Consider the following 26,749-nt stretch of genomic DNA (forward strand, 5'->3'; position numbering starts at 1 on the left):
TTGCATTTCCTGACCTTTCAGTGCTTAACTTGCAATCTTAATGTTGCATGAATGTAGGGGGTTTCATGTTTAATGTTGGGGTAATTTAACGATATCCGGCTTGTCAGGCTGAGAAATAATGCAATAAGGAACCAGTGACAAGGAAAGGAGAGTATCACCTGTCTGGAAAATGAAACTGGTATGTTTTAATGAACAATCTCCTGTCCTAAAACAGATGCTCTGTTTGAGTACCAACCCACCAACACATACATTAAAGACCCTGGTAAAATGGTAATGGACATTAAAAATAAATTAGTACATTGTAATTAGCTAAACTAATCATGCTCCCACTGAAGACAACATAATTTAAGTCAATAATTATTCTTAAACCATGATCAGAGTCTAATCTCTTAATCATGAAGTAAAACTGAGTTTCAACACAGAGAACAGAAGTATTTTCAAAATTCAGTATTAAAATATTACCTGTTGAAATAGGGTAATATTCTTTGCAATAATGGATGGAAAATCTTGTTCACATGTAGAGCTCTGAGAGAATGTACGCCACAGATCTGCATCTTCAAAGCAGAGTGTCTGATATAGAGCTGGGAGAGAGATCTACAAAGCAAATAATGCACATTTAACAGTAAAAACACAAAAAAATAGCAACAACTTATAGCCAGCCTGACATATTCTCTGTATTATTTTTATTCTCTCTTTTTAAAATCTTTTTTGTTCCTTCCCCTTCCTCCATCCCACCTCAGTCCTTTCTATCACACATGGCTAATTTATTTCACTCAACGCATCAACTGTTCTCTGATCCAAATGTCTCATAACCCCCACCCCTCTCCCCCAGTTGCTTTTGGTCCCTACAGAAAGGAGGAAGTGAAAAACAACCAACATTGAAGTATCACAGTTCTAGTGCTCTGCAGCTAGTTAATTTCTCTCCCTCATGAACTCTCAGCCCTTCCCTTCTTGCTGGTGAGCTTTATGCAGTAGGAGAGTAGCCCTAGATCAGTACTTCAGAGATTGTTACTTTTATTTCACTCCTTTCAGCAGGGGAACATAGACTGTCGTAAGAGAAATCAGTCCAAGAAAATATTGGGACTTCAAATTAATATGAAGCTACCCAATTTGATCACTAGAGACCTCAAACAGGCCTCTAAATGCTACCCAATTTATGCATGTAAAATTGTGGATACTAATTTTTATGCTACTTATGAAAATACGGTTTTGCTTTCTAGAAATTTGTATGTCAAAATGCTAAGTAATTTTTCTACTTTCCATAATGGTTATTTCAACTGGGTACATATTAGACTGCGTTTTTTGGAAGAGGTAATAAATAGTTCTTAACTAATTTTGAATACTGTTTAAAATAACTAAAACTGTAGTCATGTTGGAAAATATTTAGTTTATTTTCAACTCCATATTAATACTTTCGAATAAATCAATACCATTTCAAATTGAATTTAAATCATCATATAGACAATACCTTCAGGGACGCTACTGGCCAAGTTCGTTCCTGTTCTATCCAAGATGGAATTTGGTCACGGATACCTCTTTGTGAATCCTTATAAAACAAAGTAAGCTATATATTTGTAAAATTCAAACCTACAAGTTGTTTAATAACTAAAGTTTCAAAATGAAAACAGATATAAAAACACTGGCAACATCCTTTACAGGAATCTTTCAATGGTATCCTATTGATAAATTTATGAATAGTGTAGCAATGTTTGTTTATTATTGCTATTTTATAAAGTTATTACATACAAGAGGCACCTCAGACTTGACTAGATTTAGTCCTCCCCCTTCCATTTTCACAGCAGATGAGTACTTCTAAAATACTGAAATCTAGATACTTTATTAATACATTAAAATAAACTTTAAAATAATGTTTTATTGCCTCACTGAAACATATTAATGACACACATGGATCATTAGAAGGCCACTAAAGAAGAACCCAGAGGATTTATCTCAATTTAGGGATGACTGCAGGAGATGTCATACTGAGAAAGGAAACAATCTGGTTAGAAATGTTCCAGTCTGGATCCTGACCTTTCTCTAAGACATCTGATGTATACAAAGCAGCAAAAAATAATAAAATAAAATAAAATAAATTATAAAATAAGAATAAGAATAAGAATATGGATGGAAAAGCAAGTAATATATAGGAACAAGATTTCTAAAATGTCATATAGATGACCATGTAATGGAGTACCATTACATGACAATGTAATGATATGACCCCCATATCAATCAGGAGAAGGCTAACAAGCTCCTCTGTGCTCAACTGTTACCAGATAGGCACACTTGCAGAGCCTACTCCAGCTGGAGAAAGCAAGCTTTAAAAGAAGATGTTTGTCACAGGAAGGCACAGCAACCAGGAAGAAAGCTGCTGTGCCTCAGGAGTAGCTGGCCCTTGCTACAGAATGACAGAGTGGAAAACAGCTGACAAGACTCTGCTGCCCACGAGACCTTTATAAGGTGCCTTAAACAGGAGGAGGACCCAAAAACGGTGGAATAAAGTTCCCAAACAGGGAAAGGACTCCTAAAGGGGAAGAGACTCTAAAGCTGCATGAGTATGATCCAGATAAAGACCCAGCCTATCACAGAACACCATTTGGAGCAATTAGCTGCCAAAGGATTTTTTTTTCCACAGGAATGAAAGTCAGGACTGTAGTACTCAACAAAGGTGTTCATGGTTGATCAGAACATCATGGATGATATTTCCTCTGTGGTGACTCACACACTTTCTGCTCACCATAGCACCAGAGAGTGTGCTGAATGGACTCCCTTTTTGGACTAGTTTCTGTGCAACCATGTAAGCTTCAGTACTTCATAGCCTGGCTATTAAGTATTTAGAAGCTTGCAGACCCAAGCACTTCTAATGAAAGGAAATCAATAAAGATGATGTTTAAGTAAATTACTGTCTCTTTCCACATCCAGGAAGATGAGCTTCACTTTGGGCAGACCAAAGGAAAAATAATCCCTAGTAATGTATGGAGAACAGAGTTTATCCTTGTGACAGATGATTTTGAAGTTGAAGTTGGAAGAATCTTCTCTTTATGGGCCAGTGCATTTTAACAGCATACATTTTGGAGACATTTCTGACTGTTGTGCTTGTAACCAGGAAGCATGGAATTAGAAGCCATCAGTTTGAAATATTTGGTTCTGACAGACTTTAGCCCTCTGGACAGATCCCAGATAGGGAAGACAGGACTTTTGGTTTGGACAGACGCTGCACAAGGACATTTATTATTGCTGGATGATCTACCAGAGATTTAGATGAGACCTTGTGCAATATGCTATTTAGTGTTGGGTCATCAGCATTGATGGTGGGATGTCTCACATTAGGTCATTCTGTACAGTTTCAGAAGAGCTATAATGCTTGTTTTCTTGGGTTTGACTATCTTGACACCAATGGGAGAACACTGTTCACATTCTTGCACAGGCCAAAGAGATAGAAAATTTCTATGAAGCTATGAAACACTATTATTTTGGAGGAATCGATTATCTTGTTTAGTACCCATCATTAACTAGCCTCTCAGTCTGGATTAGGATGAAGTAGGAGGCTATAACATAGCAGATGGAGTGGAGACACTTTATGACAGCTTCACTAGGTCCAAGTACCATGGACTTCTTGGCTGATTTTAGGGCAACAACAATTGCAATTCCCCCCCCCTCTTTTTTTTAATCTTCCGTAAAACTCGTCCTAGTAGTAGAAGGGGGGAAACAAATAAGCAAATTCAGCTGTGAGTGAAACTGTATATTTACAGTGATCTTGGGTGAAGAAAATCATTGTAGTTTTTTTGTATTTTGACTGAACACAAATAGGAACGCTTAGTGATGGCCTAGCTCCCTGGATATCAGCTTTTTAGAACCAGATATTTAGTTTTTTGGACTGTCTGCTGAAAGCGTACCTAGTCCTCTTGTGTCTTCAATGTGCCCTTTTTATACTGATCGCTATTATTAGGCTGGTGACCTTCTGCTCAAGAAAAAAAAGTTACTGTTTGGCATTTAGATTTGCACTTCTTCTGCTCCTTTCTCAGGGGCTCCTGGAAGTCCGATGAGCCATGCTGGCCATCTCTAGGAAGCTGATACTCTAGAGTCCTTCTGACATTGACCAAGTTCCAGGATGTTGTCCCCTGTGCAATCCCCATCCCGGAAGACTGGCATCTGTGGTCAGGGTTTCAGATTAAAGATTTTGCAGTAAGAATGCTACCATACCATCCTGTTTCCACTCACTGATAGGCTGGATGTTATCTTTATTTTTCTCTAAATCTCAAATTTTGGAATGGTTCCAGGTTTTTAAGAGTTTTTAAGAATCCCAAAAACTCTCTCATGTGCAGTCTTGTCCATGAAGAATGTTTGAAGCTAAATGACCAAAGAGCAGCAGGTAAATATGGATGAAGGATACTGTGTTCCATAACACCCCAGACATCAGTGTCTTTGTTTTGTTAAGTCTTTCTTGTGTAGGAAATGTTCTGGTTCTCTGTGTTTATCTCAACTCCTGGAATAGCCTATGAAAATCCTATACTAGCCTACTGGATAGGAGGGAAGCAGTCGATGTGATAGATCTTGATTTTAGTAAGGCTTTTGACACAGTCCCACATGACATTTTCATAACCAAACTAGGGAAATGTGGTATAGATGAAAATATTATAAAGTAGGGGGATAACTGGCATAAAGCTCATACGCAAAGAATAGTTCTCAATGGTTCGCTGTCAAACTGGTAGGACATATCTAGTGGGGTCCTGTAGCGGTCTGTTCTGGATCTGATACTTTTAAAGATTTTCAATAACAACATGAATAACGGAGAGGAATATGTTTATAAAATGTGTGGAGGACACCAAGCATAGGGAGGTTGCAGGGACTTTGAAGAACAGATGAGAATTCCAAATGACCTTGACAAATTGGAGAATTGGTCTGAAATCAATATGATGAGATTCAATAAAGACAAATGCAAAGTACTACATGTAGGAAAACAAAATAAAATGCCCAACTACAACATGGGGGACAACTGGCTAGGCATTAGTCTTGCTGAAAAGGGTCTGGGGGTTATAGCGGATCACATATTTACTAAAAGCCAAAAATGTGATGCAGTTGTGAAAAAGGCTAAAATTCTGGGGTGTAGTAATAAGAGTGTTGTATGTAAGACATGGGAGGTAATTATGCCACTCTACTCAGCAGTAGTGGTGCCTCATCTGGACTCCACGTTTCAGGAAAGATGTGGACAGAGGAACAAAAATTATAAAAGGTTTAGAAAATCTGACCTAAAAAGAAAGGTTAAAAAAAATGGGTACAGTACAACCCTGTTTATCTGACCCTCCCTTATGGAGTGAAGTTCTGGAACAGCCTTCCAAGGGGAGTAGTAGGGGCAAAAAACATATCTGGCTTTAAGACTAAGCTTGATAAGTTTATGGAGGGGATGGTATGATGGGATAGCCTAATTTTGGCAATTAATTTGGCAATTGATCTATGATTATCAGCAGGTAAGTATGCCCAGTGGTCTGTGATGAGGTGTTAGATGAGATGGGATCTGAGTTACTACAGAGAATTCTTTTCTGGGTGCTGCTAGTGAGTCTTGCCCACATGCTCAGGGTTTAACTGATCACCATATTTGGGGTCGGGAAGGAATGTTCCTCCAGGGCAGATTGGCAGAGGCCCTGGAGGTTTTTCGCCTTCCTCTGCAGCATGGGGCATGGGTCACTTGCTGGAGGATTCTCTGCAGCTTGAGGTCTTCAAACCACAATTTGAGGACTTCAATAACTCAGACATACGTTAGGGGTTTGTTATTGAAGTGGATGGGTGAGATTCTGTGACCTGCATTGTGCAGGAGGTCAGACTAGATGATCATAATGGTCCCTTCTGACCTTAAAGTCTATGAGTCTCTCTGTATTTACCAAACAACCAGGACTCTACGGCCAAAAGTGAGCAAACTCTCCTCTGGCCACTAGATGGCATCATATTTTCCCATTCTCCAGTTTACCTGGAATTTTGATTATCTGATCTGGCCCTGCTCCCAATTCGACCGGATAAACGGGGATCTACTGGTAAGTTTAGTCTTCTGAAAAGAAGACTGAGTAGAGATCTGATAACAGTCTCCAAATATGTTAAGAGGAGTTATCAAGAAAATGTTGATTAACTGTTCTCCGTGTTGGACTGCATTAGTAGGAACATTGCCAGCAGATCGAGGAACTGGACTTTTTTAGTTTGCAGAAGAAAAGAGTCAGGGGGATTTGATAGCAGTCTTCAACTACCTGAAGGGGGGTTCCAAAGAGGATGGAGCCAGGCTGTTCTCAGTGGTGGCAGATGACAGAACAAGGAGCATGGTCTCAAGTTACACTGGGGGAGCTCTAAGTTGGATATTAGGAAAAACTGTTTCACTAGGAGGGTGGTGAAGCAGTGGAATGGGTTACCTAGGGAGGTGGTGGAATCTCCATCCTTGGAGGTTTTTAAGACCTGGCTTGACAAAGCCCTGGCTGGGATGATTTAGTTGGGGTTGGTCCTGCTTTGAGCAGGGGGTTGAACTAGATGACTTCTAGAGGTCTCCTCCAACACTAATCTTCTATGATTCTATGTACACTGAAGGTAGGCCAAGTAGTAATGGGCTTAATCTGCAGCAAGGGAAATTTAGGTTGGATATTAGGAAAACCTTTCTAACTATAAGAATAGTTAAGTACTAGAATAGGCTTCCAAGGGAGGTTGTGGAATCCCTGTCATTATCTAACCTGTTCTTAAAAACCTCCAAACACTGGTCAGGAATGGTCTACGTACATTTGGTCCCATTTGGTGGGAGAGGGGCTGGACAAGATGACCTTTCGAGATCCCTTCCAGCCCTACATTTCTATGATTCTATGAGAGATAATCAACAACCTCTTATTTAACTTTATTAAAAAGCATGGGATTGGGTCCTGTGGGTCACTGGCTACAAAGTCCCTGGGGATGATGCTCTGATAAGTGTGCCATCTAATACTATGTGTAGATGAATCCCTGGACTGTTCAGCTGCTTTATTACCATTTTCAAGAGCTTTGTAAATATCCTGGTGGGGGGCAACACATAGTGATGGTGTTGATTTTCATAAACAAAAACAAATAAGCTACTGTTGACTGAACTTTGACTGTCCATATGTCTCCACCTGTTCCACCTACATTAAAAGATCTTCTTGAGACATAGCAACAACAATAGAAGCTGCAGGTCTCATGCCCCATCTTCTTTCCTATAGTGTCCCATCACCTGCCATTGGAGATATTTGCTGCCAGCAGTCACAGATCAGCTACATGCCTTAGTAGCCAGTCTCTTCATACCATCTCCTCCATGAACTTATCAAGCTCAGTCTTGAAGCCATTTAGTTTTTTTTTTTCTCCACTGCTCCCCTTGGAAGGCTGTTCTGCAGACTGTGAGCAATAATGGCAGAGTTTCCCTTCTGTGGCTCCCAAGAGGGAGATGTAGTACCACTTGGCCCTTAATCTATCCCTTTTGGCTGGCTCCAACATGCTGGGAGTGAGGGGCATAAAACCAAGAGCATAATTCCTCTTCTCCGCACAAAAAATGTCATCCTCTACTGCTCATTCTGCTCTAAAAGGTGGCTCCCAAACCAAGGGCAGTAATGGATAAGGTGGGAGTGTTCAGTTTCCTCTAGAGACAGAAAATCTAAGGTTGGGAGGAAGGGTTGTCAAAGTCTCAGAGCAATGTGGACATGTCTGATTGTCTCTGATGCTTTTAAGAAGAGAGGTGCATCCACAATATTTTGTGCTGGGGAGAGGTCAGAATCTAGAATTCTCTATTTTAGAGAGGGTGGATTTACTGCATTTAAATATAGTTAAATTTACATTTGAGGACAGTACTGCAGTCACACAAGGAAAAATGATACAACTTTATCAAAAGTAAAAAAATTACTTACTATGTTCACATATTTTTAAATATTTCTATTGCTAGAAAAGAGCTAATCTGTTCATACTATGGATACAAGTACAGTAAATAACAAACATACAATACATTTGAGAATAATCTTTTAGGATTCTAGCAACGCATTCCTTATTTCAGAATAAACAAATAAATAAATCTTACCGATTTTCTTAACATGTCTCCAATGATCACACCTGTAAAAGTATCCCATTCCTATGAAGGAAAACAAAAAACAAAAAAACCTTAGACAAGGCATAGGGATATCTTAAAGCACACAATATAATAGTTACAGATAAAGTAGAGGGTGATCTGAGAATAGGAATAAAGGGGCCTAAGGAGTCACCCAGCTCCTGCTGACATAAATCCCAAATAAGGGGTTGGAGGCATGGATTTATGAGAAAAGATAAAAGAAGCTAAACACACGTAACTTGACTAAGCAAAGTATAGATGTAGGGAACATGATATACACTAAAGCCAAGAACTTAGTAGGATTCAAACAGGCATTAGAGATTTCTATGAATAATATGATCATCAAGAATTACAACAGCATAGACTAAAAAACAAAAACAACATCTATAACAAAAAAGCCTCCTAAGAGTTATCATGCTTCAGTACATAAGCCAACTGAAAGTTTTCCTGTGAGTAGTTTTTTCAATAAGGAACCTATTTTCAAAGGTATTTAGGTGCCTAAAGATGTGTTTAAATCAATGGGAGTTATGCGCCTAACCTGTTAAGGAATTTTGTAAATCCCACTAGGCACCTGTCTACATCTTTAGGAACCTAATTACCTTTGAAAATCTTGCCCCAACTACTTGCTTTTGGGTTCTTGCATTTTCCTCTGAAGCAGCTAGTACTAGACTAGATAGACCCTGATCTGATCTGCTTCCTATTACCGTTTTGCCATATGTGAAAGGTATAATCACCAAAGAAAGAGGGATTATTTACTGTCATACACTGTGATATAACAGAATACTCTGACTAAATTAAGAAAGCAAAAAGTAAATAAAACTTCTTGACGATGAGATCTATTAGACAGTAGTACAGTCATCCAAGATGAGTACTTTGGGTCACTGTAGCCTAGGCTGGATAATTTTTTTAATTCTTTTTTTGCTGGGCACAATACTTCAGGTAGCGGAGAAAAGGGGTAGACCAAATAACTTAATAGTGTAAGTATTTTACATCACTAATATCTATGATTCTATGGCCAGGGGTTAATTTACTATAATTTAAAATATATATAAAAACGATAGTAGAGGTTTTTCTTATTTAAGGAAAATAGCATTTCTCCGACTTGAAGTAGGTCAATCCACACATCCACTTGGCTTTTGTTTGTGACATTACACAATCAAAAGTCAACAGTATCAACAACATAGCAGAGCGTTCTATGGATCCATCCATCCAGTTAAATATTGATGCCATTCCGTCTCTCCCAAGATTCTTTACAGCCAGTGACTTAGCAAATTAGAAGCAAATTATTTATTAACCATTCAAACATAAAAAGGCACATACATTATAAATATACTGCTACTGCAGAAAATATGAATAAAGGACTCCTGCTCCCAAAACTGAAAAATATGTAAAATATTTATGTAAACATGATAAAGTAATAATATAGAAATGCATATAAACCAGATGCAGCAAGCATCAGTATACAAAGACTAAGAGGGACCATTTCTTCCTCTACAACCGTGCCCCACTCCCACAGTAGGTGTGTTCCTCTTGAACCACAAAATTGTTGACCAGTAAGGGAAGACTCATGAGCACAAGAGGCAGAGACAGTAGCAAGACCTATACTATAGAACTCACTAGCAAAAGAGATGTAACTTTCAGAGCTAAACACAAAACATCTCTTCCACTTTGATTTCCATCAATAAATTTGTCTCACAAACAAGTACTCAATTAATCAAGTATCAGAGGGGTAGCCGTGTTAGTCTGGATCTGTAAAAAGCAACAAAGAGTCCTGTGGCACCTTATAGACAGATATATTGGAGCATAAGCTTTCGTGGGTGAATACGTCTGACAAAAATTCATCTTTCTCTCCTGCTGCAGAGGCCATCTCACTTCTTTCAATCCCTTAACCTTCTCAACATATATTTACACATCACATTCAAACTTCTCGTCCTCATCATCACCCTACGTCTTGTCTGTTGTTTTCTACCACTCTCCTAGTTGGGATCTGCATGCTAATTCTGATCACTTTCCTGTCAGAGCCTTCTCTAACAAACACACTGAACTTTCTTCCATTCTCTCTACACTCCTACGTCCATCTTGATCCTGGAAGCCAAGCAGCTGCCTTCTCCTTAAAACCCCTGTTTAAAATTTACTTTTCCACAATCTCTCCAGTGATGGCCTATATTTCCAACCTTTGTGGTTTTTTTACAGTACTTACATTATCTTGGAAAAGTTCAGGGTGCATTCCTCTTACAAAATGCAAAGCAAACATTAGTTGATCAGCCTGAAATAAGAGCAAGATAAATGGATAAATACATTTGTTAGACATCACCGCCATGCTTTTCTAATTTTACTTCTGAGTAAAGCTAGCTAACAGAACCACAGTCTCTAAGCACCTATCCTGATCAGTATAGCAGCAACATTTGTAGTTTCAAGTAACTGGTGACATGGAGCATCACTCAGATAACTATCTTGGGGTGATATATAGTGTAACTAGAGATGGACTCAAACCACAACTCCAGATCTGAATACACCCAAATTTTGCAGGAAAAATTTTGCATTTTAACCAAAAAACACAAATTATTTTAGAAACAATAAAAATTTGAAATGTTTGAAATAATGTGCTCTGCTGATGCAGGAGGTAGAACTTCCAGCAGTAACTCAATGGGATAAAGGGTGCAAATATCTAAGTCAATATTTTCAAAAACAGGTGTTTGTATTAAAATCATATTTTGACATCAAGGTCTGGTAGTTGGTAATGAGGAATTGGAAAGTGGCTGATGAATAGCTCTTCCTTCCCATCTAGGCCAGCCAATTAGATTCCTTATCTGATGGAGAGGGCCTAGATTGAATTTGATGGTTCCTGTTATTCATAGCCTCCATCGCAAGAGAGTTGGGATTCGAGTGGGAGAAGAATTACCCTATTCCTTTGTGTGGGATGTAGTATTTCTTATTTACACACTTACAGGTTGATGGAATTGTGGCAGGTGTTTGTCTCAGGGCATGTGTGGGAGATAAAGAGTGCCTCATTGATAGGCAGGGCAACCTTTCCTTGGGGACTGGTGTTCATGATATCAACCAGGGAATGTTTGAACTCTTGCACCTCCTCAAGTGGGACTTGAAGGGGGAATGCTAGACTTTTCATCTACCTAGAAGGGTGGGGGTGGCATTACAACCTTGTCTGGAAATGAACAGGACTTTCCAGAGACACCTGTTCCTCTTGTATATCTTCCAGTACCCGAGAAGTGTGTGTACCGAGGTGTGTGGTGCCAATGTGCACTTTATTATAGGATAGTCTGTAGGAGCCGATCGTTGGTACAGTACTGGTGGTTACCAATGCTTTCTCTTAGGCATCCGATGGAGTTGGTTGCCAAAGTGGGTCCATGGATCCCTGTAATCTCACTGAGGAGGTGTATAAGGGAAGGGACCCCAATGATAATCATAATCTCTGGATCTATGATGTCTGGTAGGTTCCCCAGGAGCAACTTTATGAAAGGGGATACGAGGGATAAGCTAGAATGGTACCAGGATGGATCCCTGTAACGATTTCTGAGTCAGAGGAGTCTTCCCCTGAATTAGAACATCCTCTGATGTTCTAATCAGTACCAAAGGCTGGAGTTATAAACCAGTCCCAACATGCTGCTTTTGTAGCTGTATTGTGGAGGTGAAGCTGGTAGATCCTCCCATAATTGGCGATTCAGGTTCATCAGAAATAATGAGATTCTCTGAAGAAAGGAACCTGGAAAGAGCTGGAAGGCTCTGATATTCTTCACCCGAACTTAGAGTTAGGGTGGTGAGATGGAAGCTATTGTGGTACTGAGATGACTGAAGGGGCATGTCCCCTTTCAGAGGCACTGCAAGATACCAGTACTGGGGCCTGAATGACAGCCCTGTCAGTGTCTCACGGTGCCGTAAGGGATCAGAAGGTGCCACTGTGGTAGCTGCTCTTGTGTAGGCACCTCCGAGCAGAACAGCTTCCTCGGTAGTGATGCTATGGTACCAGACTCAGTAGGAGACTCTACTATATCCTTACAGAGCTGAGAGGTCTCCCAAGAGTGGGTCTTATATGATGATCTACCTCTCTTCTTCACTTCCCTGCTGCAGGAGGCATGTTTCCTCTCTTTTGAAGTTTTATTGTCTGAGGTTGCAGAAAAAGCAGCAACAGTGACCAAGGGTGTCTGTGCCATAAAGGCCGATGTACAGGGGAGGAGGGCAAGCAGATACCTCAGGAGCTAGGGCATACTCATTAGTATGAGCTTAAGTCTAACCTCTCTGTTGTTCTTGGGTCTGCCCTAAAAACCCAGAAAGACCTTTCATTTGGCTCGGGAAAAGGACCTGCGGCAAGTCTCACACGTCTTAAACCCTTGGGTATTAAGCATAACAATTATGCTCCAACACAAAAACTTGGAGAAAAAGAGGAGCTGCCCCCTTTCTTTGACCCACAAAAAATAAAGTGAAATAAAGGTATTATGAAAATAAATAATGCAAAAAGAGAAACAACTAAACCAAATAAATAAAACAGTCATTCACAAGTTACGACAGAAAGCTGAAAACAGCAGGCAGTAGAACTATCCATCTCAAGCTGCAGGTGGCTGAGAAGGAACAGAGTGGTGCCTCCCTACATACTCTCTTTCAGAGCACAAGGCACCATTCTGCACAGGCACAGGCCCCCAAATACTACTTTGCAGGCACGCACAAATCCTCTAATGGAGTATCCGTGGGAACATATATTCGAAGAACAGCAGCAGGATAATCCCTCATCAATCCTGCCTGTAAGAAATCTAAGGCTTGTGTTGGTTATGGTGTGAAGTCTTTCATGTTACTGTCCTTCCTGTCCTTTGCTGCCAACACAAGGATAAATTCACATCTTTGTTCCAGGTTGACTCTCAGAGCATGAACCACTGGAGTGGTCTGGAGTGAATCTGTGCCCAGAGGACCTGGCCATTGCATCAAACCATTGTACCCAAAAGAGAGGGGACAAATCTCATTAGGGTGACAAGGTCTAAAATACAGGTGTCACCAGCTGGTCCAGTTTCTGTAATCTCTCCTCTTATAAGAAATCCCTTCTCTGTTTTTGGTGTCTATCAGGGGCCCATATGGATCATTTCCTATGAGGGGATGAGAACAGGCTTCTTGTGGTTTAGATCAAAGAATGTACACCTGCATTCCAGCCTGTCTCAGGTCCATACTATTTGAGTGTGCCTCTTTTTAATAATGTATATGTAGTATGTGTTCATTTTTTAAAAGTCAAAACTAAATAATGCAAAGAATGTCTGACTCACTTAATTTCCCAGTATGCAACTGCTTTTTTTTTTTATTGAAAACATCCTTTACTTAGAAATCATTTCATATAGAACAGTTTAGACATTAAAAAATCAGGTAATGCCATAGTTCAGCTGGAAACCAACTCATGAACTAGTTCATTTCTACACCAAACCACCATATAAATCCCAGTTTTTCCAGTAAATTCACATTTAATGCTAACATACAGCATTTTAAATTCATCCATAAACCCTGGCAAACCAAAGGGTCAGATGTGGTAACATCAGTGATCTCACAACAAAAGTAAATGATAATGATTCATTCTGATATCTTGAGGTTATGTTCCTAAACAACCATTTATCTTCTACAGAGTACCATTCTGCTGAACTCAAGGTGAAAAATTTTCAAAAAGAAGATAAACTATGCACATACAAAAGTGTGGGATGATTAACAACATAAAAACAAAATTGTGGCATGGTTTTTAATTATTCCAGGATAAAGTAAAACTGAATGTCATTTGCTGTGCTATTTTACAAATATTCTATTCTTTCAAATTGTATTTTATAGAATGTATGTTTTCAGGCTGGAAAGTGGTTGAGAAGTGCACATGAGAAAAAAAGTTTGATTAATGATTTGCTGAGCTTCTCCTTAACAACTGCAAAAGTCTATAGCTAAATGAGATAGAGACAAAAGTAAGTAACAACAGTGTTCCACATTCAACTGGGATAACAACACCAATAACAATTACTAGTTTCTATGTGTGCCTCTGGTTCTTTATTTGAAAGCTTGGTGGCTCGGCAAACAGATGAGGCAGTGAGCCTAGTGCTGAAGATGAGGTGTGGGGGCAGACATAAAGGCCTATGACTTGGTGGAAATAAATAAGAGAAACAGGAGAGTTTTGATGGACCTCCCAAGAAAGCTCTAAGAAAAAGAGTTTAAACTGTTGACACTGACAAGAGCCAACAATGAGACTCAATTCAAAAAATAACTTAACTGGATATCAAACTAATTTCAAAAGAATCAAGGTCACCTGAGGTAGAAGTTGCATAAAGCTTTTTCAGGAATGAAGACTAGGAGAGTTACATTCAAATCAAATGTAAACTGATGTCCTTTCTGACTGGAAATTAGTACATGGACTCTGAGCAGCAGGTGAACTTACTAAGTGAACACAAGAAAGCAGTCATATACAGTACAAAGAGTCAAAAGCATCCCAACTGAAACAATACCTGTGATAACATGGAAGAAACAAGAAAGTTAACTGTGGCATATAGGAAAAACAGCAAGAGCAGAGGACAAACATCTGTGGAGTCTTTTCACCCAGCCACCAACAACAGGTATTTTACTCTTGGGAAGGGGGGAAAAAAGGGGGCAGAAAAATAAAAGGAAACTAGAGAACTTAAATATGGACAGAAAACCCTGGGGATGATATTGGGCAGCAAATTACATAAGAGTTGTGATTCAATAAGACAACAAAAGATGAATATAATTATGTAGCAATATGTTGCTAAGGAGATAGTTAATATTCCTGTCTCTATACAGTTCTGGAGTATGGCATTCAATTCTGTAAATCTCAGAAATATATTGACATATTGAAGGTAGTGAACAGAAGAGCAATTAGATAACCAGATAAAATTAAGACTTTGAAAATGTAGGCTAAATAACAGGAAAAACTGCCTAACAATGAGATCTATTACTGTTTAGAATAGTTTCCCAAGAGAACTGATAAAAGATGCATTGCTAGGACATTTCAACAAAGTTTGGATCAAATACTAAAAAATGTACCACAGGAAAAACAATCTAAGTGTACTATAGGAAAGAAGATGGGGCATGAGACCTAAGGGGTCATTTTCATCTCCAACATCTATGATTCTAATAAACAGGACAATTTAATTTTACTTTAGATTAGTTGTGTTAACTAATATTATATGCGATTTATAGAAAAACATTGGCTTTCTTATACAGATTATTAGGCAAGCCTGCTCTGGAGCATTAGGTATTTATAAACAAAATATGTGGGTATTTAAATCATAACACAGAAAAACATCAAAATAAGATATATCAGGTATATTTGGGATATAGAGGAAAAATATGAATATTGATTAATGCTGTAGCACAGGGCCTACACAGGCCACAGGCCTGTAAGATATTTATCTGAGGCAAACAAGGCCTCAGGCCTCAAGATATGCTGTCACGAGTAGCTAACCAATGAATGAGTCTATGTCACAAGATGAAACAGTTACAATAGATATGTTAATGCTGATATTTAGGAAATATATACTGTAATATACCATTTAATTCCATTTAAAATACGTTTGGGATTATTGCAGACATAGAGAGTCAGCAATGTATTTACCACAAGTTGTTATTGTGACTGAGTGACATAAATGTTATCGAGTATAAGAGGAACTAACAAGTTAACCTTTGAAAAACAGGGCACCCCAAAATTAGTGGGGTGTGGAAGTATAGATAAGGAAAAGGGATTGAAATTTTCATAAATATGTATGAACCTCAGTGGGCATCAGCATAACAAATTATAAAAGTGTATTCCAGATTGCATGCCTTGGGAGACACCAGCGTGACAACCATTGGTGATGATGATGAGGAAGATAATGACTGACACTTTGGGGTTCCCGAGCAGGAGATTTGAATGAGGGCTGAACATTTTGTACTATTGCTCTATCTGCTGTTGTATTTCAGGGCTTGTGGGATTGTTCATCTGTTTAGTGGATTTGTTAATCAATGGACTGGTGATAAATTGCAAGTGTTTCCCGTGTGATCCTCAAGTCTCTCATTCTAATAATATTGGTAATAATCTTCCTGATGCTGTAGCCACTCAGGAGACTGAACCCTTATCGACTACTGTAGTTTAAGAGATTAATCAATAATCAATACACCAATCCATCAGTTAGGTTAAAACACTTCACCATGTTCAAATTGTCAGATTGGTTAGTCCATTAAAAATATATATATTAAAAAGTCTACTGTTACAAAAGAGGTCAATGATTTTTCAGTGTCTCTTCACTTCCTTTTCAGTCCACTGTGTCTAGCATACTAACATATAAAATCCTACTTTCTCTCTATTCTTAGACAGTCCAGTGGTGTCATATTGCTGTCAATTGACACAACAGCAAAAATTAACAGTGAGGCACGCTCTGGCTTGTGGTTTAATACTATGTTGATTGCTGATAACCCAGAAGAGCTTTCATTAAAATAAAGAGCTGGCTTCATTCTAACAAAGGTCCATATGCTAAATCTTGAAAAATGCAGCTCAACACTTAAAGACTAATGTGCTTTCTAATTCCCTATTCACACCTTATTGGGTATATATACACATGTATAATCCCATTTACACAACAGCATTAATTTTATAAAATAAGTGTTACAGTCTAATTGTAAATATGCCTTGGGTACTAAGCAAATATTCCTTTAATGATCTACAACAACAGAGGAAAAATACTATTCAAGCTAAATAAAAAAAAACAACACTGCACATATACAAAAAAGTGTATAAGGATGCTCAAGTAACTCAACCACTTTATCTTTCCTGTGTGCAGTAGAAGAACCTTAGGTTGCATCTACATTTCCAAATGTATTTCTACATTTTATTGCTGAATCTAATCATCAAGGTGCTTTTAAAAATATATATATATTTATAACTATTAATATTAAATTGTTGATTCTAAACCACACTGTGAAGTACTGTTAAGAATAAAATTCAAGCCAGTGAATTTTGTGTGTGTGTTTTTTAATTGTGTATGTATTATTGTTATTGTTGATATTACTGTGGTAGTGCTGAAGAGTGAAAAGGTTCCAATTAGGGATCAGGGACCTATTGTGCAGGGCACTGTACAAGCACACACACATAAAACAAAAAAGATTCAAGAAGGATGGAGAGCCAAAGCCATTTCTGCCACTTCCTAAACAAGAACAATATGTTTGATGGGGACAAACTTGTATCCTCTGCTGCAGTTCTGCAGAGGCTAGTGCAGCCTCAGCACTGAAAGAACCCCATGATCTCTGCATAGGGTTAAAAGAGCGACAGTACATATACTAGGTTGCTGATGGGGCACAGAGGTCATTTTTTCTCCTAAAGCAGCCACAATGCTGCTCTGTTTTGGTGTATTACCCTGCTGAAGAACAATTACATGATACAAAGCCAGCTCACAAAAGCTAATGCACCCATTACTCATACATACTCAGAATTTAGTATTATAGTATATACAGTGAACCAAAATACTGCATATGTGAAGCAGGCCAAGTTATGGTTGCTGTGAGAATATAGTTTCACATTTAGTACAGAAAAGATCAAAGAAAATGCATCTTACCTTAAACAAGCAGCGACAGACATATTCATACACCATGTGTTTTAATGAGCTGATAAGAGACATAATTCTTTCTTCAGTATTTTCTGAATCCTAAAAAAAATTAGTTTGAACATGAAAAGTTCAGCTGGACAAAAACATGCATTTATGTATGTATGTGCAAATACCTAGAGTGCACAATGGGCACTTAGGGCTGAGGATCCAGCCCATGTGTTTAAAGTCAGACACCTAAATAAGTGTTGCTGAGCACTCAGATTTCCTACTGAGCTCACTTGCAGCCCCCAATGACTGTATTTAATGTCCCAAAACACAGATTTATAGGTCTAAATTTAAATACTCAGATATGAACATTCTGGCTTTAGTCATGGAAAATAGGCTGAATATTCAAAACATCTGTGACAAATTCCAGGGGATCTAAACCTGCAACGATTTGCACATAAACTATTACACTTCCCACTGCTCTACTCATATCCTACACCAAGAAAAATAGACTAAACCGGCAACCCAGGAGACTGTTTCTCTAAACCACAGACCAGGCACATTGCAGGAAGCAATAGCACAAGTTTCTCCACATTGCCCCACCCATGTTTTAAACCGGCCTTGAAGGAACCACATCTAAGAATGAAAGAATAGTTAATTCTCCATTCTCATTAAATCCTTGGTCTCCAATAGCCTTCATATGCTGATAGCTTGCCCTCACTGCTGACTTATTAATTATTATATTATTATTATGACACATTTAAATTGCAGTTGCATCTAGACACTCAACCCAGGTTGGGCCACACTGTACCACGCATTATACAAAACATCTAGCCCCCAAAGCATTTACTATCTAAAAGACAAAACATAGCAGGAGGATGAAACAAACAAGGGTGTCAGGATGAGGGTTGAGGAGATCGGGGTGTAATAAAAATAATAGTATCTGTACGGTTTTTGGCTAATCAGCAGCAGTAAGCACAATTTGCACATGCTTAGCCATTATCAGGTTGCCGTGTACTGTAAGCATTATGAGGAAGGACTCGAAGAAGGATAATGTGGCTTTACAAATTGACTTGATGGGAAGTTTTCCCACATCTATAGGGTAACACAGGAGAAAGCTTGAAGATGATTGTCAGAGTAGTAGAAAAGCAGGTAATCAACTTTACAATAGGATATTAGGGTGGATAGGTAGTATGGTGCTAAATTGTGAAAGGTTTTGAAAATAAATACAAGAAGTTAAGTGTTTGATGTTATGGAAAGAGGTGGGGCCAGTGGAGGATTGCAGGGAGGGGTCTTTATATAGTCAGAGTAATGAGCCAGCAAAATGATTTTAGCAGCAGCATTTTGAATGGCCTTGAAGGGGTGGGAAGAGGGCAGAGAGAAAAGGTCAGATCTTGGAAATTTGGTTCAGGAAGAAGTGGCAACGTTTAGTCACAGCCTTAATTTGTGGGGTTAATGAGAAGGCTGATCTGAAAATGAATCCAAGATTACGGGCCTGAGCAACAGGGAGACTGTTTGTATTATCCACCATGATAAAGGGGGGAGAGAATGGGCATGTGGGGACAGGAACTATGTTTTGGTCATACTATTTGTATTCAAACTAGTGAAAGGTTCCATTTCCTCTTACTAAACTACTGAAACTTTTAGAACCCCAAGCCTTTGCTCCTTCCCTTATTCTGTCCCTTACTGGAAGAATTTGCTTTATTCACAGATTAGCTAATCACTGAAGAGCCTACATTTAAATAAATAAAACCTCAAGATTCCCTATAGTCAACCTTGCATTTTCATATGTACTGTAATCTTAGCCAAAGAGCCTAAACTACAAAAAAAAGAGGTTACTTAGGTGGTGTTCTTCAAAACATGTAACTAGAGTTCTTCAAAATATGTCCCCTTCAGGTGTACCTGTGCCCTATGCTTTTGATCAGAGATTTCTGGTAGCAATACCCATTCAGCCCGTACATATGCCTCACACATCCTTGTGGCCCAGGCCAAGGCTACATGGGGCTGTGTCGGTGAACCATCCTCTGTTCCTTCTCCACTGCAAAGTCCCACAGGGGAGGCTCCGAAACAGAAGGGAAGGAGGACAGGTAGTGGAGCACCCACAGAGACACCCATCTGAAAAAATTCCCGTCACTGCAAAAGGTGAGTTACCGCTCCTTCAGGTAACTCCCAACCAGCACCCCACTAAAGACAGGGGACGTTCAGAGCAGAGTCCAATACAGAAGAATTGCATTGCCTACATCAGCATTTGATCTTTCCCCAGGCACCAGGGCATAATGATTAGAGAAAGTATGAACAGAGAAAGTTGCCGCTCCACAAACGTCTGCAATTGGTACATCCTTTAATATGGCCACAGATGTAGATAGTGCTCCTGTGGAATGTGCTATCACGATCAAGGGAGGCTGAACATGAATACTGTTGTAACAGATCTTAACACAACCAGAGATCCACTTTGATAACCTCTATTTTGAAATTACTGAACCCTTGTTTCTGTCAGCAATGGATGCAAATAATCTAGGAGATCTTCTAAATTGTTTGGTCCTATCTAGATAGAAGGCTAATGCCCTCCTGACATCTAGGGTATGGAATATGGCTCCTTGACTAATCTGATGCAGTTTGTGGAAAAACACAGGAGATGAATAGTTTGATTAATATGAAATTCTAAGGACACCTTAAGTAAAAATCTTGGATGAGTCCATAGTGACACTTTCTGACTGGTGAATAACTTAAATGTTGGTACTGCCATTAAAGTCCCCAATTCTCCAACCCTTCAGGGAGAAGAAGTGATAGCTACCAGGAAGGCTGTCTTCAAATGATAAATCTAATAGAAAACACATAGCTAATGGCTCAAAAGGATGTTTCACAAGGCAATTAAAGACTAGGTTCAGGTCCCAGCTAGAAGTAGGATCTCTGACTTGTGGGGAGATATTGGAAAAACCTCTTAGGAATCTTGCTATAGTTGGGTGAGCAAAGAGTGAAAAACCCTCTAGGGGTGTGTGAAAAGCTGTTATTGCTATTAAGTGAACCTTAATGGAATTCATAGAAAGACTGGATGTTTTCTAACTGGTAATTCAATATCTTAAGAAGAAGAGAGCGAGTTGGCGAAATCTGATGATAGTTACATCAAAGATAATATTGTTTTCATTTCTGGAGGTAAGTATTTCTTATAGATTCTTTTCTGTTATTTAATACAATGTGTTGTACCTCTGATAAACAGGATATTTCTATTCCTGAGAGCCATCAAGGAAACATACTTGGAGCCCTAGAAAGATCCTGTCAATGGGGTGAAATGTTCAACTGGCATCCTAAGTCAGTAGGCACTCTGCGCCTGCAAGGAACTCCCCTTGGAACTTGAGGTCTCAATAGCCTTCTTGTGCATTGGTGCAGATGTTGAGGCTACCTATGCTGAGGACTTCAGTACCATAGATGTATCCAGTGCTGCAGTACTGCCTATCCCTCTAACAGTCTCAGATCTTGATGTGGATGAGGCACTGGAGGTACTGGGAAGTCTATGCCCCGGGGGGGGGGTCCCTCCATCTCTGGTTATAGAACTTATTCTATCATAAGGAGTTTAAACTTGATATTCCTATTTTTACGGGATCTACTCTTGAAGGAAGTACAGATTTGGGAGATATGAATATCACTCAAACAGTGGAGGCACTGGGAATGCCTGTCACTGATCAGAATAGCTTCATGGCAGGAAAGGCATCTCTTGAATCCCGGGGAGGCCCAGCATTACTGAGCAAAATAATGAAAAAGACCCTTAGAAGAGGAAAGTGATTAAATTTACCTAACTGTATCTATGAAAATATATGTATTTTCATAGATATAATTAGGTAAGAGAGAGAGAGGAAAAAGAAAAAGGAAAAAAAGGGAATGGTTCCAACAACTATAACTATTAAAAGATAATTAGTTAGAATATAGTTAGTTAACTAATTGCTAAATATTACAGATAACAAGTAGACTCCATCTCAGGGCAAAGCTGGCTGAAAAGGAACTTGGGGCAGTTTGCCCACGCAGCCCCATATAGCCTCAGCAGGAAGCACAAGGATGTGTGGGGCACATGCCCAGGCCCAACAGGAACAGCTACCGAAAATCTCTGATCAAAGGCACAGGGGGCATCTGAAGTGGAGCACCCACAAAGACATTACTCAAAGAAGAATGGATGTTACTTGATTTTGAGTGTTGCAACAAGGATATGACTCCTACATACTGAAAGTAAATACATATATTTGGAATGTATAATGTATAATGTCTATATTAATTTTATGTTATTCTTTAAAGACATCTAGAGCACTTACGAATTTTTAAAAACCACAAGCATATTGATCCCTCTCCAGCATTCACAGCTGCAAAAAAACATGACATACCTGCTTGCTTTGCAAAGCCTTTTGGAAAAGTCGTAGGAAAGCAGCCAAACTAAAACGGTACATGTTATTAATTTTGGACAAGTCAGAGATAATAAAGTACATCTTGCTGGCACTCTCAGCTAGAGGGAGATAGGCATCCCTCTCCTGTGCATAAAAAGAAAAAATACTCAGGATCAGTACTCTACTGCCATCTAAGGGTCACTAAATACTTGTTCAACCTTGCAAAAAACCACTCAGACGCATTCTACAATTTCAGAATATACCATAACCAATTACATTAAAATCAAAGATATTTTGGTTCCTAACATACTTTAAACTCTACTACACTAAAAAATTAATCCACATACAAATATGAATTAAACAAATTCATTTGTGTTTCTAGAATTAAAATTATGTGTGTACTCTTATTATAAGCCCTAATGCTTTAATTCATAGTATTCTTATTATAACCCCCCCCCCCCCACACACACACACACACACAATTTTAGGGCATATAATCCAGGCTTTTACATTAGTTCCAGTTTGAAATTTGGCATAAAACATGTTAGTTCAAAATTACTTTTCTCTTATTTTCATTTTAAACATTTTTTTTATTTTAAAAAGATTGTTTTAGTTATGTATTCATTCAAGAAGTGTAAAACAGATGAAGTATAACAATGAAAAATGCTTTCGGTGCTTGTATATCTGAAAATATCCCTTACTTCAAAGAAAGAAATAAACACAGCACTACCCTTACACATGTAGATGCATGCATGAAATCTTGGCTTCACTTAAATCGATGGCAAAACTCCCATTGACTTCAGTGGGATCAGGATTTCACCTCTGATTTGTTCATGTCCATCTTTAAACATCAGACACAATAAGTGCTCTCATTTTAGCATTAGACATGTAGTGAAATAGCAAGTATAATAGTACAAAAAATAATAACTGACCAACTAAAGTGGAAAATAACGTACGTAGGAGATAATCCCTATATATTGCAGGGCTGGTCCATGGACATCAACAGGATTACACAGGAGCAATAATATTATTTCTGACATTGAAAAAACAACAAAAATAAACATTTTAAGAAAAGACATCACCTGATCAAGAGAAATTTGAAGTTTGTGAGACTCAGCAAGAGATTCTTGGATGAGCGCACTACTTGCTTTGGTCTGATTCAAAGATTCAATCAGATCCTTATTTTCAAGTAGGTTGCCTTGTGATGTTGCAAGAGTCTGAAAAAATTAAAATTAACTTAAGTAATAAATTAACTCATAAGTTTACACTTCAGGAAACTGTGCAGTGTATAAATGGAATATGATGCTGATACCAATACCAGAATTTATCTTGAGAAATTATTTTTACCTTTGCAGGTGCCTCTAACATGTTTGTTAGGCCTGGTCTACACTAGGCGTTTAAATCGGTTTTAGGAGCCTAAAACCGATTTAACGCCACAACCGTCCACACTAGGAGGCACCTTATATCGATTTTAATGGCTCTTTAAATCGGTTTCTGTACTCCTGCCCGACGAGAGGAGTAGCGCTAATATCGGTATTAACATATCGGAATAGGGTTAGTGTGGCCGCAATCGACGGTATTGGCCTCCGGGAGCTATCCCACAGTGCACCACTGACCGCTCTGGACAGCATTCTCAACTCGGATGCACTGGCCAGGTAGACAGGAAAAGCCCCGCGAACTTTTGAAATTCATTTCCTGCTTCGACAGCGTGGAGAGCTCATCATCACAGGTGACCACGCACAGCTCATCAGCACAGTTAACAATGCAGTCTCCTGAGAATCGAAAAAGAGCCCCAGCATGGACCGCTCGGGAGGTAATGGATCTGATCGCTATATGGGGAGAGGATTCAGTGCTAACAGAACTGCGTTCCAAAAGACGAAATGAAAAAAGTATTTGAAAGAATTTCTAAGTCTATGACGGATAAAGGCCACAGCAGGGACTCCGTGCAGTGCAGAGTGAAAGTTAAGGAGCTCAGACAAGCCTACCAGAAAACCAAAGAAGCAAACGGAAGGTCCGGGGCAGGTCGAAAAACATGCCGCTTCTATGATGACCTGCATGCAATTTTAGGGGGCTGCGCCACAAGTACCCCACCCCTGACCGTGGATTCCGAGTGGGGGTTGTAATCTCTGCCATGTCAGACGGGGAAGATGAAGAGGAAGAAGAAGAGGAAGACCTCGCAGAGAGCACACAGCACTCCGTGACCCCCAGCAGCCAGGAGCTTTTTATCACCCTGACGGAATTACCCTGCTCCCAGCCCTCACAAGCAACTATTCCAGAGAATGATGCCATGGAAGGGAGCTCTGGTGAGTGTACCTTTGCAAATAGCAAACAGTGTTTTTAAGCAAGCCTTTTTTAATGATTGATTTGACCTGAGGACTTGGGACGCATTCGCAGACAGTATAGTTACTTAGAAAAGTTTGTTAACATGTCCGGGGATTGAGAGGAAATCCTCCAGGGACATCTCGATGAAGCGCTCCTGTAGGTACTCCAGAAGCCTTTGCAGAAGGTTTCTGGGCAAGGCATCCTTGTTCCGCCCACCATGGTAGGACACTTTACCATGCCATGCATGTAGCAAGTAATCAGGTATCATTGCGTGGCAAAGCATAGCGGCGTATGGTCCCGGTGACTGCTGGCATTCAAGAAGCATGCGCTCTTTATCTTGTTCTGTTATCCTCAGCCAAAGTGATATCGTTCAGGATAACCTGGTTAGAAATCAGGAATTTAAGTAAGGGGGGGGGGTGGCCATTTTTCTACTGGGTTCGTGGAATGCAGCAGCTTAAAAAAAACACTTTCCTGCACGTAGCGAAGCGGGGGGAGGGGAGGAGTGAAATGCCGATGATCTTTTCTGTTTGGTCACCGGCGAGGCGATCTTCCCCAAGCTACCGGACAAGCAGTGGGTGGGGGGGAGGGGGAAGGTTGTTGATTAGCAGGGAGCTAGCGTGGTATTAGCCATGCGTTGGGGGGGAGTGGGTAAATCACTGAGACAGTGGCTTACCATGGCCGCATGCAAGCTGAATCCTGATGCCTGGACCTGTGTCTGAGATCTGTAACCCAAGAGTTGCAAGCAGGCACTATTAAGATGAAAAATGCGACCTTGTAGGGAAATCACATGTGCTATGTAAGGTGAATAGTGCTTTTCACTGTGAAAGAGTATAACCATTGTTCTGTAAAATGTATCTTTCTAAATATTTATCTCCCTCATGCAGCTGCAAATATTTCAAGCGTCCCTCCTCCATCCCAAAGGCTAGCACAGATAAGGCGGAGGAAAAAGAAGACGCGAGATGAGATGTTCTCGGATATTATGGAAGTTACACGCAATGGAAAGAGCTCATCTGAATGAGTGGAAGGACGTGGTTTCAAATTACAGGAAAGAGGCCAGTGAACGTGAGGACAGGAGGGATGAACGTGAGGACAGGAGGGACAACCGAGATGAGAGGTGGCGGCAGGAAGACCGGCAGGAAAATCAGCGGTGGCGGCAGGAAGATCAGCGGTGGCGGGATGCAACTCTGGGGCTGCTGCGTGATCAAACTGACATGCTCCGGCGTCTTGTGGAGCATCAGGAACGGCAGCAGGATCACAGAGTGCCGCTGCAGCCCCTGTATAACCACCCTCCCCCCTCACCATGTTCCTTAGCCTCCTCACCCAGACGTGTAAGAACGCGTTGGGGGGAGGCTCCGTGCACCCGCCCACTCCACCCCCCGTGGACAGCCCAACCAGAAGGATGTCGTTACTCTGAATTTTATTTTTTTAATGGCCTTCTCCATCCCTCCTTTCTCCTCCCAAAGCACACCCTTACTTCTCTCCCTCTTTTTATAATGAATCAATAAAGGAATTCATGCTTTTTAAATGAGAGTGACTTTATTTGCATAAGTAAGCTGTACTCGAAGGGGAGGGGGAGTTGCTTACAGGGACTGAGTCAATCAAGGGGGTTGGGTGTTCATCAACAAACACAGCAGTCACACTGTACCCTGGCCATTGATGAAGCTCGTTTTCAAAGCTTCTCTGATGCGCACCGCTTCCTGGTGTGCTCTTCTAATCTCCCTGGTGTCTGGCTGCGCGTAATCAGCGGCCAGGTGATTTGCCTCAGCCTCCCACCCCGCCATAAAGGTCTCCCCCTTACTCTCACAGAGATTGTGGAGAATACAGCAAGCAGCAATAACATAGGGGACATTGGTTTGGCTGAGGTCTGAGCGAGTCAGTAATGTGCGCCAGCGCGCCTTTAAACGGCCAAATGCACATTCCACCACCATTCTGCACTTGCTCAGCCTGTAATTGAACAGATCCTGACCACTGTCCAGGCTGCCTGTGTATGGCTTCATGAGCCATGGCATCAAGGGTAGGCTGGGGTCCCCCAGGATAACGACAGGCATTTCAACATCCCCAACTGTATTTTCTGGTCTGGGAAGTAAGTCCCTTGCTGCAGCCGTTTAAACAGAGTAGTGCTTCTGATTACGCGAGCGTCATGAACCCTCCCTGGCCATCCCCGCGTGGATGTTTGTGAAACGTCCCTTGTGATCCAACAGTGCTTGCAGCACCATTGAAAAGTACCCCTTCCGGTTTACGTACTGGGTGCCCTGGTGCTGCAGGTGGCCAAGATAGGGATATGGGTTCCATCTATCGCCCCCCCACAGTATAGGGAATCCCATTGCAGCAAAGCCATCCACTATGGCCTTGCACGTTTCCCAGAGTCACAACCTTTCGTAGCAGCAGCTTAGTGATTGCTTTGGCTACTTGCATCACAGCAGCCCCCACAGTAGATT

At 40.2% G+C, this 26,749-nt stretch overlaps 1 protein-coding gene across 1 annotated transcript in view; it reads right to left on the reverse strand.

Annotated features, from left to right (window-relative positions):
* The window catches only part of DYNC2H1 (dynein cytoplasmic 2 heavy chain 1), a 368,188-nt gene that overhangs the window by 173,654 nt on the left and 167,785 nt on the right, over positions 1–26,749 (reverse strand). The window contains exons 68-74 of the mRNA XM_045019043.1: positions 23,072–23,206; positions 21,990–22,133; positions 17,644–17,733; positions 10,275–10,340; positions 8,048–8,098; positions 1,469–1,546; positions 463–594 (exon numbers count right to left, since the gene is read on the reverse strand). Of these exons, the coding sequence (XP_044874978.1) occupies positions 463–594; positions 1,469–1,546; positions 8,048–8,098; positions 10,275–10,340; positions 17,644–17,733; positions 21,990–22,133; positions 23,072–23,206 (696 nt within the window). The remainder of the gene's footprint in view (positions 1–462; positions 595–1,468; positions 1,547–8,047; positions 8,099–10,274; positions 10,341–17,643; positions 17,734–21,989; positions 22,134–23,071; positions 23,207–26,749) is intronic.

The sequence above is a fragment of the Mauremys mutica genome, chromosome 1 (assembly GCF_020497125.1).
Source record: "Mauremys mutica isolate MM-2020 ecotype Southern chromosome 1, ASM2049712v1, whole genome shotgun sequence".
Lineage (NCBI taxonomy): Eukaryota > Metazoa > Chordata > Testudines > Geoemydidae > Mauremys > Mauremys mutica.